The sequence below is a fragment of the Peromyscus maniculatus genome, chromosome 12 (genome assembly GCF_049852395.1).
Source record: "Peromyscus maniculatus bairdii isolate BWxNUB_F1_BW_parent chromosome 12, HU_Pman_BW_mat_3.1, whole genome shotgun sequence".
Lineage (NCBI taxonomy): Eukaryota > Metazoa > Chordata > Mammalia > Rodentia > Cricetidae > Peromyscus > Peromyscus maniculatus.
Window position 1 is genome coordinate 3,004,855 of NC_134863.1, and position 15,146 is coordinate 3,020,000.

The 15,146-nt window shown below is 40.6% G+C and overlaps 1 protein-coding gene across 17 annotated transcripts in view; it reads right to left on the reverse strand.

The window, feature by feature from the left end:
- Positions 1-15,146, reverse strand: part of Fgd4 (FYVE, RhoGEF and PH domain containing 4) — a 197,719-nt gene that overhangs the window by 111,838 nt on the left and 70,735 nt on the right. The window contains exon 1 of one of the 17 annotated variants that reach the window (XM_076548386.1): positions 14,722-14,820. The exons of 12 other annotated variants lie outside the window; for them this stretch is intronic. In XM_076548386.1, coding sequence (XP_076404501.1) covers positions 14,722-14,737 — 16 coding nt within the window. In that variant the 5' untranslated portion in view covers positions 14,738-14,820. Of the gene's footprint in view, positions 1-14,434; positions 14,628-14,721; positions 14,821-15,146 lie in introns of those variants that run through there. 4 more of the 17 variants (XM_042258955.2, XM_076548384.1, XM_042258953.2 and 1 more) reach the window with 4 other exon arrangements.

Consider the following 15,146-nt stretch of genomic DNA (forward strand, 5'->3'; position numbering starts at 1 on the left):
AGATGCTCAGTGTATTCCTATAGCTGTTTGTTATATTTTTGTGCTTTTGTTTATATTTATTTCACTAAGTAAAATGTGCTATAGTCTGCCGATATTCAATTCATCATCTAATACGACCTGAAATTAAAGATGGCTATGCTTGACCATGTAACATCAAAACAAATAAATAGAAAGACAAGTCATCTGATGTCATTAAAGAGTTCAAAACACTGTGAAGTGAGGAGAGGTAACTCAATATTCAAACATACTCAATACTTTATTCAGTCCTGTGGTAGAAGAGACACAATAAAGGCAACCTTTATCATTGTGTCTTAAACCATAACAAAAATGTGTGCATACAATTGAAGCTATACAAATAAATGCACAGCATCTGAAAGTTTTAAAAACAGCAGGCAAGCCAGGACAATGGGCTGTGTCTATATTGACCCTAAAAGAAATCCTATTCTCCCAGAGAAATTCAAAGTCATTTTCAGATTAGAATTTTTTTTTCTTCCCAAAACATACCCCATAATTAATGATTTCCTTTTTTATAATCCCAAAGGGACGAAAAGAACAACAGTTAAAATCTTACATTATTGATTGTGATCTCTTAACATTATTATTTTTTTAAGCCAATCTGAAAGAGTCAAAATCTTTATTTTATCACTTTCTGGGAGACCAGCGGCAGGTATGCCCTGCAGAACATTAGAAGTACGCAGTCCATGATGCCTTCTCCCTGGGACTGAGACTGGCAAACTTGATGCACCTTGTGGGTAGGAATTTCTTAGGTGGAAGCAGACCTGTGAACCACAGGAAGGACATTCAAGGAGGCTGTCCATCCCCAAGCAGGCATGAACAGATCTTATGTCTATTTATCTAAGAATGTTGGTTAATGTTACAGTTCACATGTTCAAAGCATGACAGTTACTCGGTCTGCAGACAGGTCTACAGTGGAAGGTAGGAATAAAGAAAAACCACAATGAATCACTGGTGTGGAATGTCTTTCTGTACACTGTGAATACATGCTGTTCCCATTGGTTAGAAAGTAAATCTGCATTGGCCTATGACAGGGCAGGATGGAGCCAGGCGGGAAAATCCGAGAGAGATAGTGAGAGGAGAAAGGAGAATGGGAAGAGACAGCAAACTGCCGTCCAAGAAGCAACATGTAATGGGATGCAGGTAAAGCCATGGTCACATGGCCAAACACAGACTAATAGAAATGGGTCAATTTAAAAGGAAAGAGCTAGCTAGCAAGAAGCCTGCCATAGGCCATACAGTTGGTAATTAATAAAAGCCTCTGGGTTATTATAAGTGGCTGCTGAACTGTGGGGCCAGGCAGGACCAGAGAAACACTGGACCGCAGAGCCAGATGGGACTGGGGAGCCAAGTGGGACCAGAGAAACTTCCAACTACAAATCATATATGTTCCTTCCTTGCAAAGGACAATCCTAGTTGACACCACCTTGGGCCAGAGCTGCTCTGCGTCGGGTGACACATATTTCTTGGTCTTTTCTTTTTTTTCAAGACAGGGTTTCTCTGTGTAGCTTTGGAGCCTGTCCTGGAACTCACTTTATATACCAGGCTGGCCTTGAACTCACAGAGATCCGCCTGCCTCTGCCTCCCAAGTGCTGGGATTAAAGGCGTGCGCCACCACCGCCCAGCTCTTGGTCCTTTCTTTGACTACTAAGCATAGCTGCCTTAGATTCACAAAGACACAGTCTTGCTGTTTCCCTAGTGATAAGAAATGGACCCCAAAGCTGCTCATTCATACAATGAGATTAACATGTTTGACACAGTCATGCTTTTGGCCAGGGTCTAAAATTCCTAACAAGTTTGAGCTTTGATGGTACTATCAGGGAGAACTCAAAGGATACTCTTGTATAGATGAGCCTGGTGACTAATGTCAGCTTTCACTGATATACTGTGCATTCAAAAAGCAATTTGGATATTATGTGCAGGCATAACCAGGCAGCTTTCTTTGAGCCACAGAGCATGGCATTCAGCTGTCTGTACACCAACTGTAATGAGGACTGTATGTACTCCTATAACAATCTAAGCATTCTTTAGGCTGTTGCTGCCACAAAAATGTTGCTTCCTACACTCAAATTCTGGCTTTGGCATTTACCACTTGGCTCAATATGATGGGTGACTGACTTAATTTCTCTATAGTTCAATTTCTTTATATGTAAATGAGAATTGGTAATATTTGTTATAATATTATCAACAAGAAGGGGCTGAGGACAACAGTATCTGGCTCATGGCACATGATTTTAAATAACTGCTTCTATTATTATTTGTGTAGCTACTCGAGGACGCCCATTCCCCTTCTGCCTCCCATTCCTGCCGTGTCTGTTATGGATAGCCTCTCTGCTGCCTGGATGTGCTTTCTCACCATCTAGCACCTGCTCATGCTTACTCCTTCCTTAGCACATGACACTCTGCCTCTCAGTGCCCAGGCCTCTGCTGTCCTCTGAGATTACTGAGACATCATTTTGGATAATTCCTGGTAAAATCATAACTCTTGCAAATTAATGCAAAAATTAATTATTTTAAAATGGACAGGCTTGGAAAAGCATATATCTAATTCAATAAAGATGATATCATAATTTTTAATGGTGAAATGATGTCTAGTAATTGACAAGTAAAATTTGTTACAATGTGAAGCTTCATTACTAACCAGTATTTTTATAATATTGTATTACTGTAAATGTACAGCCTAGATTCCATAAACTTTTAAAATATTACCTTTATTTGAATTTCTTCATTTGTTATCATGATTGCTAGTTTTTGTTAAAATGATTTACTAAAAAAGCACATTTAAGTGGCTATGACCACTTAAAAAAAACTCAGGACTTAATGGATTTTATCTTTGAGAATATCCAATGATCATCTGTAGTACAAAATCTATCAAGTTTCAATTTATTCTATTCCCAGCTACCCCGTTTCTCCTAAGCTACCAAATGAAAACCCCCTAACTAAAAGTGCCCTGTTTTAACCTAATTCTTGGGATCAAAAAATACCTTCAAGTAATTTATGGTCAAGTAGCAAGGATAGATAGATAATTCCATAAGGTTTTCCCCCAACCCCTTGCTGACCAGTTACGGAGCAATATTACTTAGCTAGCATAAGACATTAAGAGTTTGAAATTAGTGCAGTGGCTGGGGGGAGTAAGAGAGGACTGGCTATGGAGTGACCAAGGAGAAAATCAGAGACTCCAGAGAAGAGGTGGGGCAAAGAGGAGGAAAGCAATGAGCTTCCTGTGGCCCCAAGTTGGCATGAGAGGGAAACAGTGCCTCCCATTTTAGGACCACAAGAAAATTCAGACATTTCTGATTTATCTCTTCCATTTGTGTGACTATGTGGCTTGAAAATTAATTTTCAGAGCTCTTTATTTTCAAGCCATCCTTTCCAGGAAAGCTGCTGCCTCCCTTTGTTGTTCCTTCCCTCATCAGGTTACATCCAGACCCACAGCTTTCAACTCCCTTTGTCCAAGAGCCACCTTTGCTGGGCAAGTCACTACTTCCCTTTCCCATCACACTCACCCTGGCCACCACCCTCCTAGTTGGTGGCCATCGCCATACCCACAAGCCTACCTCAACACTCATAAACCAGGCTTGTCCACAAGCCACCGCTGCTTGGGAATTTTCTAGCCCTAAGTGCCTACATTAAATAAAGAAAGAAAGAACACAAATAAATGACTTAGTGATACAACTAAAGAATTTGGAGAAACAAGAACAAGTCAAACCCAAGCCCAGTAGACTCTAAGTGTGGTGGTCAGAATAAGTCTTCAGCATTTGAATATCTGGTCACTGATTGGTGGCTGTTTGGGGAGGAGCAGGAGATGTGGCCTTGCTGGAGGAAGTATGTCACTGGGGGAAGGGTGCACAGTGATAGTTCAGAAGACTCACACTCTTGAATTAGTATGTTGTGCTCTCACTTAGGTATTGTGATGTGAGGTCTCTACTGCTGCTCCAGTGGCCTACCACCATACCTTCACTCCATCACAGACTCTGACCCTCTGTAACCATAAGTCCAGTTGAACTTTCATATGTTGTCTTAGTCATGATGTTTTATCACAGCAACAGAAAAGTAATGAACACAGTAAGAAATAATAAGAATCAAAGCAGATTAATGAAATAGAAACAAAGAATACAATACAAGGGCTCAATGTCTCTAAGAACAGGTTCTTCGAGAAGATAAACAAGATCATCAGTCCAAGCAACCAAAGAAAGAACGAGATGATGCAAATTAACAGAATAAAAAGGAACAGGGAAACATTGCAATAGACACTAAAGAAATATGCAGTATAATAAGGGAATATTTTAAAAACCTGTACACATTAGGTTGCAAAATCTAACAAAAATGGATATATTTCTTGATTCAACAAAACTACCAGAGTTAAACCAAGCAGAGATCAAGATCTAAACAGATGCTCAACAAAGGTGAAGACTGTCATAGTAATAAAACAAACAAACAACCTTATGATTACAAAGAAATCCAAAGCCCAGAGGAACTCACAGCATATCACCAACTTTCAAGGAACTATTACCTATACATTTTAAATTATTGGAAAAGCAAAATAAAAACAGAAGAACTGCCAAACTTGCTCTATAAATCCAGTATTACTAATACCCAAACCTGTTAAAACACAACAAAAAACAAATCTACAGACCAACATCCCTGATGAATGTGATACCTCAGTAAAACCCCCCACTCTATCCCCTACAGACAAAGAGAAGCTTAAACCAGGATTCCTAAGTGTAGATAAGAACTTAGACCCCTTTTCCCCAGGTGGCTGTATCTGCTACAGGGACTTTGGAAAACAGTCAGGATATTCGACCAAAAGACTAAAAAGGGAGGCGGGTTAAAATAAATTATATGGTCTGTGTCTTTAAGAACTAGCCTCACAAAGAAAGGGGAGAGCTCCTTCCCACCTCCCTGCTGTGAGTGAGAGGTTTGGAAGAGCCTCCCTGGAGACTTGTAAACTTAGAAAACACCTTACTTTTGCATTCTGTACCTAAAGTCTTCAGTGGGGGCTTTGGGGACTGTGATTTAGGCCAGGCCAGTTTCAAGTCCCCAGAAATGATGGCGCCAGCCCCTGGAACAAAAGAACAGAGTCAGGATGTCTGATGGTAAACAATTAACCATGAGATGCCACTCTCCAGAGATAACAAGACCAGACCCCGGAGATGAGTTGTAAAACTCCTGACAGGGCAAACAGATAAGATAAAATAAGGTAAAGTCCAGGCCCGGGAAAAACTTGACCAATCAAGGATGGACCCATACTAACCCCCTCCCCTCTAAGAAATTTTATGGGTTTTGCCTATAAAAACTAACTTCCCCAAGAAAGAGGACTCTTCCCTGCCTCACTGTATTGGGTGTAGGAATGAGTCCCTGTCTAGACTTGTATCTGCAGAATAAACCTTGCTCTTGCATTCTGGACATCCAAGGCCTTTGGTGGACTCTTTGGGGGGTCACAATCTGGGCATAACAATGAACACAGACGTGAAGATTCCAGACAAAATCATTAGGAAAAAGGAAGGAAATTAAAGGAATAGAAATAGAAAAGTAGTCAAAGTCATTTCTATTTGCAAAGGATAGCATGTTATACATAGGAGATCCAAAAAATCCACCAGAAATCTTCTAGAAACAAGCATCAATTTCAGCAAAGTTGCAGGATTTAAAAAAAAAATCAACTTACAAAATCCAGTAGCCTTTCTACACACCAACAACAAACATTGAGAAAGAGATCATGGACACATTCTCGTGTACAACAGCAGAATTAAAAGTGGCTGAGAAATACTTCAAAAAATGTTCATCATCCTTAGCAATGCAAATTAAAACACCTTTGAGATTTCATCTCACCCTAGTCAGAATGGCTAAGATCAACATAACAACTGACAACAAATAGGATGAGGTTGTGGGGGAAGGGGAACCCTTAGTCATTGTTAATGAGATTGAAAACTGGTACAGCTCAAAAATTGAAAAATAAGTCTACCATATGACCCAGCTACACCACCCCTTGGCATTTACTCAGAGGAGTCGACATCCTACGCCACATATGCTCAGTAGAGTTCATTTCATTACCAACCTATTCACAATAGCTAGGAAATGGAGACAATCCTAACGTCTTTTGACAGGTGAGTGGATAATGAAAAGGATAATAACATAAACACAGCTGCAAAGGAAAATGAAATCGTGAGATTTGCAGGTAAATGAATGGTGCTAATTACAGAGCCAAGAAAAATTTATGTCTAGTGAGGTAACCCAGTCCCAGTGTTCTCTCTTATCTGTGGTTCCTAGCTCCAAATCTTCAGATGTGAGAATATTACATAGAGTAACTGCAGCAATCTGGAAAGTAGAACCACAGCAGCAGCGGGAGGTTGTGGGTGGGAAGAGGAGTAAGACACAGGTGATAACACTGGGAGAGAGCAGGGTTTCATCTGAGAAGAGGGAGGGAGGTCAAAACAGGAGAATGAGGGAAGAGGGGCAAATAGCATCAACGGTGTTTGATAAAGCCTCAAGGAATCATATTATTTTACATTTACCTAAAATTATATGATACATTTGATATCTATCTATCTATCTATCTATCTATCTATCTATCTATCTATCTATCTATCTATCTACCTACCTATCTACCTACCTACCTACCTATCATCTAAATGAAGTTATACCATTTCAGCTGTCAATGTTCCCAACAAAAACCATACACTAGCCTAGCACCAGGCACAAGAAACATCCTTTCTAGTAATTGTTAGGGTAAACAATATGACTCCCAAAACAAAGTGAGTTGGAGACCAGCCTGGTCTACAGGGTTCCAGGACAGCCAAGGCTACACAGAGAAACCATGTCTTGAAAAAAATGGGGGAAAAAAAAAGAGTGGGAGAATACATCTGACAGGATGGATATCTTGACATCTAGAATATCAATAACTAAAAACAAACAAACAAATAAAAAGGCCTACAGAACAAGAAAGCAAATAACCAAATCAATCAATAGACTAACAAAATGAATAGACAATTCTCAAAAAAGAAATATAAATGTCAATGAACATGATAACAATGTTCAACTTCATTAGTCATCAGAGAATTGCAAAGTAAAACTACATTGATACTGAGACCCTTTTTGTCCCACTCAGAAAGGCAGTTGTTAAGGAAACCAAAAACACATGCTGGCCAGGACAAGGGAACCTCATACATTGCTAGTGGTATGTAAACTAGTCTAGTTACTATGGAAATCAGGATAGACGCTTCTCAAAAACTACACATAGATCTACCATGTGATCCAGCTATATCACTCCATGTCAATGTTTCACAGATACTTACTTATCGATGCTTATTGTAGCACTGTTCACAATACTTAAATTACAGAGCCAAGCTAAGTATCCATCGATAGAAGAATGAGTAAAGAAAATACGGTACATATGCACAACGGAAAATTTTCAGCCACAGAGAAGTCATGTGGTTTTCAGAAAAATGGATGCAACTGGTGATACTCATGTCAAGAAAATTAAGTCACTTTCAGAAAGACAAATATATGTTTTCTCATTTGTGGTTGCTAGGTCTTCATACAGATATATAAAATGATGTATGCATGTATATATGATATGAAAGTAGAAAGTAGAGTCTGTCTAGGAGAACAAATGTAGTAGGAAAGAGGGGGAAGCAGAGGACTGGAGAATGGAATAGTATATGCCTGAAGCACAATATCGACATGTACCTAAAGTTGCCTTTCTGTAATGCAGGACCACACACAATAAATATACATGAATGAAAATTGTGTGTGTGTGTGTGTGTGTGTGTGTTAGTCACTTTTTTATTACTATGATAAAAGACCACGACCAAGAAAGACAGCTTATTTGGAGTTATTTTTCCCGAAGGCTAGGAGTTCATTAGCATCATGGGGGTGGGGGTGGGGGTGAGGGCAGGAGCGGGGGTGGGGGCGGGGGCAGGGGCGGGGGTGGGGGCGGGGGTGGCAGCAGCACCAGGCACAGCTACAGGAACAGCTGAGAGCTCATATTTTGAGCCACAAGCAGGGACACAATGGGCAAAGCAAATGAGTTTTGAGACCTCAAAGCCTCCCCCCCCCACCCCGGGACACACCTCCTCCAAGAAGCCCACATCTCCTAATCCTTCCCAAACAGTTCCACCAGCTGGAGACCAAGTGTTCAAATCTCTGAGTCTGTGGAGGACATTCTCATTCAAACCATGATAATGTGTATATGTGTGTGTATATGTGTTTAGGGACAGGGGTTAACTATGTAGTCCAGGCTTGCCTCAAACTCGCTGCAATCTTCCTGCCTCTGTCTCTCGACTCCTGGGATTCAAGGTATGCACCACTATATCCAGCTGATATACATAGACATATTCTAAAATATGAAATGTACACTCCAGAATGAGAGGAGCTTGAAATAGAAATTACAGTTAGGAAGGGAAGAAGGCAGGGGGAGTTTATTGGTGAGATTTACAGCCAACTGTCTGTATTCAGGGTCAGAGCCTCTTATCTATTTTGCTTGTTTTCTACTTTTGCTCTCAGTAAATATGGGTTAAATCATTTGTCCTTCCTCTAAGGATTGATTTCCTTAACTTTGTTGACAGCAGTCACAAATACGAGCATGGTGGGAAGAAAGAGCGTGGGGTGAGAGCTCAAAAACTTCCTGCGTGTTTCCCAATTTCCTCAAGGAACTTGTGGTTCCTTAGCTGTATACATTTGAAAACATATCACAAAACTTGTGACAATCATAACTTAGAGCCATAGTTCTTAACCTTCCTAATGCTGTGACCCTGTAATATAGTTCCTCATCCTGTGGTGACCCCAACCATAAATTATTCGTTGCTACTTCATAACTGTAATTTTGCTACTGTTATGGATCATAATGCAAACATTTTTGGAGACAGAGGTTTGCCAAAGGGGTTGTGACCCACAGATTGAGAACCACTGGTTTAGAGCTTCATACAATTTTAACATATATACCAATGTTTTAACAATTACATAGTCTATAACAAAGATTCTTGCTTTTGATACCACGAAAATTCTTGCTACAATTAAATTACAAGAGCAACAGTGTCTAATGAAACTGAAAGCTCATTTCTGAATCAAGCTTGAAGTTTGCAAAGTACATTTTATGCTTTATTTCATCCCTCCCCCCTCTAGAAACCTATGGGGTGATATAAACAAGACATTTAAGTCCACTATAGAAACCTAAGAGGGATTAAGTGGATAAGCTGATGTCAGATTCCATATCCATGTTTAATTTGTAGGCATACCTGGAATCCAGCTTATAAACCCTTGGGTTTTTACTCAGAATTCAAGTGATTACATTGATTACATCTCTGCTTCCTATGACCTCAATTTCAGCCCAGATGATGCAGACGGGAGCTTCAAAAGACCAAGTATCCCAGACAATAAATTTAAAACTCCAATACACATGCTAAGAGCAGTCCAACCTCAACTTGGGATAACTCAACTGATGGAAGCAGAATACAAGTTACCTGCTCTGTTTACCAGCTTTGAGACACTTTTCTCGCCTGCTTTTGGGTCCTCAGACCTTTGGCACCCTTCCAGCTCTTTCTACCTCTGATGTACACTTGATTCTCAATTCTGAAGCTGACAAAATGCCCCTACTACCGAATCTCATGAATTCTCTCTCTCTAGAATCCAGGAACACAGTAAGGCAGGTTCCCCTTGATAGTTAGGTCTGTACTACATAGCTGCCGTTTCTGAAAAGCTGATTTCACTCCCAGGTTATTGTTGTAAAATATTATTTTAAGCTGTGTTACTTTACTGTTGTCCTTTAAGCCACAGCTGTTGGAATCAGCAACAGCAACTCCCCAGCTGCAAGCGGCCGTCAGGCCACAAGGGCTGCAGCCGGAGGGAATTCTGTTCTTCCGGCTCCAACTCTCCCAAAGCTCTGAAGGGAACTTAACTAAACCTCTATCCTGCTAAAGATTCAAAAGTTAAGGTGGAATTCTTCTCTTCAGAGGCTGAATAGCAAGTAGCTCACCTCCTGTCCTTGCTCCCATCCTCTAAAAAGCCCCTATGCTTCTCCTCGCCCCGCCTCATAAACCCTTTCTCACCTGGCTCCTCCCTACCACTTCCTGTCAGCCAGCTGCTGACTCAGCCTCCTGACCGCAGGTGAATTTTATTTAATCAAACACATCTTTGCATCATTAAACAAACGTTCCAGAGCGATTTTAATCTAAGTGAATTGAAAAATATTGTTTTAGACAAAAGCATCAATCACGGAAAATTATTAGAAACACTCTATTGTATTATAAAACTGAGTTTAAGAAATAATTTCAGATTTTAAATGGAATTTTAGATTTGTTTTTAAAACTCTTAAAAAAAATGAATGTTCACAGGGTGAATTTAGACTTCAAATTCATTTTAAGAATTCTGCCCGAATCTATTGCCACAGAATTCAAGGCATTTTTTTTTTTTTGCTCCATACATGGAATATATGCCAATTTCTTCTCATACCAAGGGTAAGAAGTATCAGAGAAAAGGTTAGGAGTTACTTATCTCCACTAGGTTAGTACTAGAAACAGTTCAGCAGGGACAGACACCAGGGTGATCTGCAAGATCATTACCCTGCCAAGGTAATAACTCTACAATAGGGGGAAGTCACAGACCAAGTCTTGCTAGTCACCTATTTTGTCAATTACTGGAGGACAGTTATATTCATTCATTCATGCACGCATGCATGTAATGTTCTTCACTATATTAACAACAGAGTACTTATAATCTGACCTTTTACATAAAAGTTTACATACAATTCCTGACCTAAACAGTAAAAACTACGAACTATCAACCCATGTTGCAATTCTGTAACCTTGGTTCTTCCTAACTCGTACTCTGACCTTGGGCAAGTAAAAGCCTCCATGTTTAACGGAACTCATTAGCAGCATCATAACTCATTTGATCAGCTTACAACCAACTCCAGGATATATTCAGCAGACTTGCAGTGCTACATTTATTCTCAGACTGCCCTACACCCTTGTATGCCTTGCATGCTCTAGTATCAATTGCCTTCCGGCTACGGTTAGCAAAAAGTATTTTCCTGAGATATGTACTGCATGGGAAAACGTAAGTGTTTGGGTTTTCAGCAATAACTACCATTAGAGCCACTTATGCAACCTTAAAAAAGGAAACCACTACCCTTTGCCTGCACCTCAAGTTGTTTCATCAGACTCTCCAGTGGGGTGGGCTCCCAGTGTCAGAGGTTTTAAACTTTCTACTAGATGCGTACACAGTCACTGTACTGCTGAGAATCACTGCTCTTGGCTTAAATCAAATAGTATTCACTATAGAAGCTCTGTGAAACGAATCCTATCATTTTGATCAACTACACTAAAGTTTCACCCAAATGAGAACAGGGGTACCATGAAGAGTTGCTAATGTTTTACAAGAAATTATTTAGGTTCACATCAACATGTTTAAGTCATGGCCAATATTTATATGCCAAGCATGGATTCCTCTTCACATGTAGTTGGGGAAAGTAAGATTAGTTGATTTTAGAATCTATTTGTGCCACAGAAATATGTAGTATTTAATCCTTGTTTCTGGATTCTGGCAAGAGTATCTCCTAAACCAACTGGACATTCCTAAGAAAAAGCAGTGTGATATTCCCAACAGGGTTTTCCAAAAATCCTTGGGGTTTCCTGGGTGACAGGAGCCTCTTGTGTTCTAATAATGTGAGATTTTGGATAGTGTCAGGTGGGGCTCCTTAGTAGAAAGATCAAGAATAATTGACAACTTTCAAACCCCTGTTCTTCACAATTTCTGGAAAGAAAGAAAAGTTGGAGGCTGAGTTCACATAATCAGTCATGTCCACGTGACCCAACCTCTCAATGACACTTTCCCAGAGCTTTTCAGGTGGGAATGCCTACCTGTCAGAAGGTGGGTTATCATGACACATTTCATCTGTACCCTGTACCATAAATTTGACAGTACAGAGCTTTCCTGAGTTCTGTGAGCACGTCTAGCAAGCTGTTGACCTTACAGGGTAACAGAACATCTAGGCAACTGGCATACTCCTTAGGGGAGTAATAGAACTTCCCATACAGAGCTAACTGGTCAGAAGTGGAAGCAGTCTGGTGGGATTCTATATTCAAACTCTTGAGCTCTGAGGTGAACTCCTGGGGCTGTTAGTATCAAAATTAAACTATGGGACACCTGATTGGTAAGTACCAAAGGGAAAGCTGGAGAATTAAAGTTGGTGTTGGGAAAAAATTCACGCTTGGTATCAGAAGTGTTCTATGCATCTAAAGACATCACAGTACTTCTGAATAAGAAAAACAAACCCTAGGATATTACCTGCTTTACCAAAAGCCATTTATTAGGAGCTCTGACAATCCCAAGAGAAGATTAAGACGGACATATCATGAAAGGCTCTTCAATTCAAGGAGACAACGAATGAAAATTTATTCACTTCGCATGCATAAACAAAACAAAAACTCGGGGGAAAGTCGTTTGAAGGGCAAAGTTAGTTTTTGTTTATTTTTATTGTAAGAGTTACAGCCAATTCATTTACACAAGAGGGCTGGTTTGAAACCTTGGATTTTGTTCTTCCTTTGGGGCACTTCCAAACTGTTTTCCACTTAGTCACAAAAAATATATATGGCAAGAAAGAAAAACAAAATCAAACTAGCCAATGTTTCATATATTTGGATTAGCATGCTATTAATACCAATTACTATTGTTTTAATTCCCTCAGTCAAAGTAGATGTAACGTTACTGCTTCTTTGCAAAAAGGAAAAATAGATCCTTTTTATGAGCAAATCTTTACACACTCTGTAGATTTTTGTTCATTTTGTATTTGATCCTCTGGTTAGTTTTTCTGAGTCAGGTTTCTGCAAATATGATTTACAGAGGCTAACATCCTAGCCTACCAGATTCTGTGAAGCAAGCTTCAATAATGTCTCGCTGGCCTCCACTTCTCAACCTACGTTCTTCTTGCACTTTTTTGTCTTTCCTCATGCACATCTCAAAATCCAAATGCACTGCGTGGCAGTAAGTGATACACATGTCCATGCATGTGTGCTTGCATGCATGCATGCACTTACACATGTGTGCACACATACACACAAATAAATATGATAAATATAATTTATTTATTAAAAATATATTTAAAAATAAATAAAAATAAATATCGTGCTACCTACAAGCAGTAACAAATTTAACCTTACACCTACCTACATTACAATTTAAGGTATGCATAGGTTTAGGTGTATTAAACAAAATCCAGGGCCAGAGGATGACTCAGGAGGTCAAAGTGCTTGAGGCATGTCCCAGTTTGCTTCTGTGTTGCTGTGGTAAACACAGATCAAAACCAACTTGGAGGAGGAAAGGATTTATTTGACTTAAGGTTGGTCGCTGAGAGAAGCCAGGCTAGGTGCTTGAGGCAGGAACTACGGCAAGAGACTATGGAGGAAGGCTGCTTAGCGGCTTGCTCCTTCCCTCACGTTCAGCTACTTTGTAAGTACAGCTCAGGTTCATCTGCCTAGGACTGGTGCTGCTCACAGGGCGCTGGGCGCTTACAACAGTCATCAAGAGCATTCCTCACAGACGTGCCCACAGGCCAATCTGGTGGAGGCAATTCCCTAATTGGAGTTCCCTCTTCCCAGATGTGTCTAGTTGGCAACACAGATTAGCCATGACACAGTACAAACTTGACAATCTGAGCGCCATTCCAGAAAACCAACTCCCAAAAGTTGTCCACTGACTCCATGTGTTCGTCATGACATCTGCTACCCAAATCTACTCATAGACACACATCACACACACACACAACAATACTACAGAAAATAAAGGAATAAAATTAACCCCTAAAAGACTGAAAGAAATGAAGACTAAGTTACCACCCTTCCAAGGACTGCACAATACTGACTCCTTCAGCATATTCGGTTCCATTTTGCCTTTTATGTGAAAAAACTTCCTTACAGCTGTAAGCTTTAAAAAAGAAAAGCTTTTGAAAGTGATTTAAAAAGATATAATGGGCTGGAGAGATGGCTCAGTGGTTAAGAGCACTGGCTGTTCTTCCAGAGGACCAGGTTCCCACACTGTGTTCATAGTTATTGTAACTCTAGACTCAGGGATCTGACACCTTCTCCTGGCTTCCGCAGGCACCGGGCGTGCAAGCGGCATACGGATACACACACAGGCAAAGCACCACACACATCCAATAAATCACAAAGATACAGGAAGCCCAGTACGCCAGTGTACTCCTGCAATCTCACCAAAGGCAGGAGATCGCTCCAATTTGAGGCCACCCTGGTCTACATACTCAATACCAAGCTAGCCAGAGCTATTTGAGACCTTGTCTCAAAGTACCAAACAGCAGCAAAAACCAAACCAACCAAACAAACAAACCAGGAAAAAAATCCCAAAGACATATTATAAAAGGTACAAGTGACATGTAAACTAAATATATATATACACATATTTAACTTACATGACTTAACAGAAATAAGATTACCCACTAATGCCTGAGGAAGTGCTACTGTTCTCAGTTGTTTCTCTCTTCTGAAAGGCACTCATGAAGGCCACACTGCTCAGTGCTCTGTCTCCAGAGTGCTGTCCATTCACTCTGGGGCCAGTCTCAGTTCTAACACTGGTCCCTTGCCCAGAACCACCTTCCCAGGGGGAATGCAGATTTGCGCTAGTCACACCAAAGTTCTTGGAGGCAGAAGCAAGTTCAAGAAAAACAGAACTTAGCCAATGGAGTGAGAGAATGCTTACTTCCCTTTTGCTGCATTTCTTCTTTTAAAATGTCTCAAGCGGAGTGTCCATGGCAACCTGTGAGACCTTACAGGAACCCTGAATGCCACATAAGAAAAGTGGGAGCCCTGAGCAGGAGTCTGGTTTCTGCCTAGGAGGGAGAGAAGCAGGGCCTGGCAAGTGTCCTTCAGAGCTACGGGAGTTCTGCCGCAGGAGTGGAGTCAGCCCCACCCTGGGCGTCTGCATAGTGTGTCCACTGACCTGGAAGGAAGGAGAGAGTTGCCGCAAGGAAAGGAATTTCGGCAGCTTGGAGGACTGCCAGTTCTGTTTCACCTCATCTGGCATTTTTCAGGCTGTGACTCCACACTGTACCAGTAAGAGATAGGTGAAGGAAGGCACCCGTGTCAGCCATTCTTTTAAAGCTGTCTCTATAGGGGTGTGTGTGT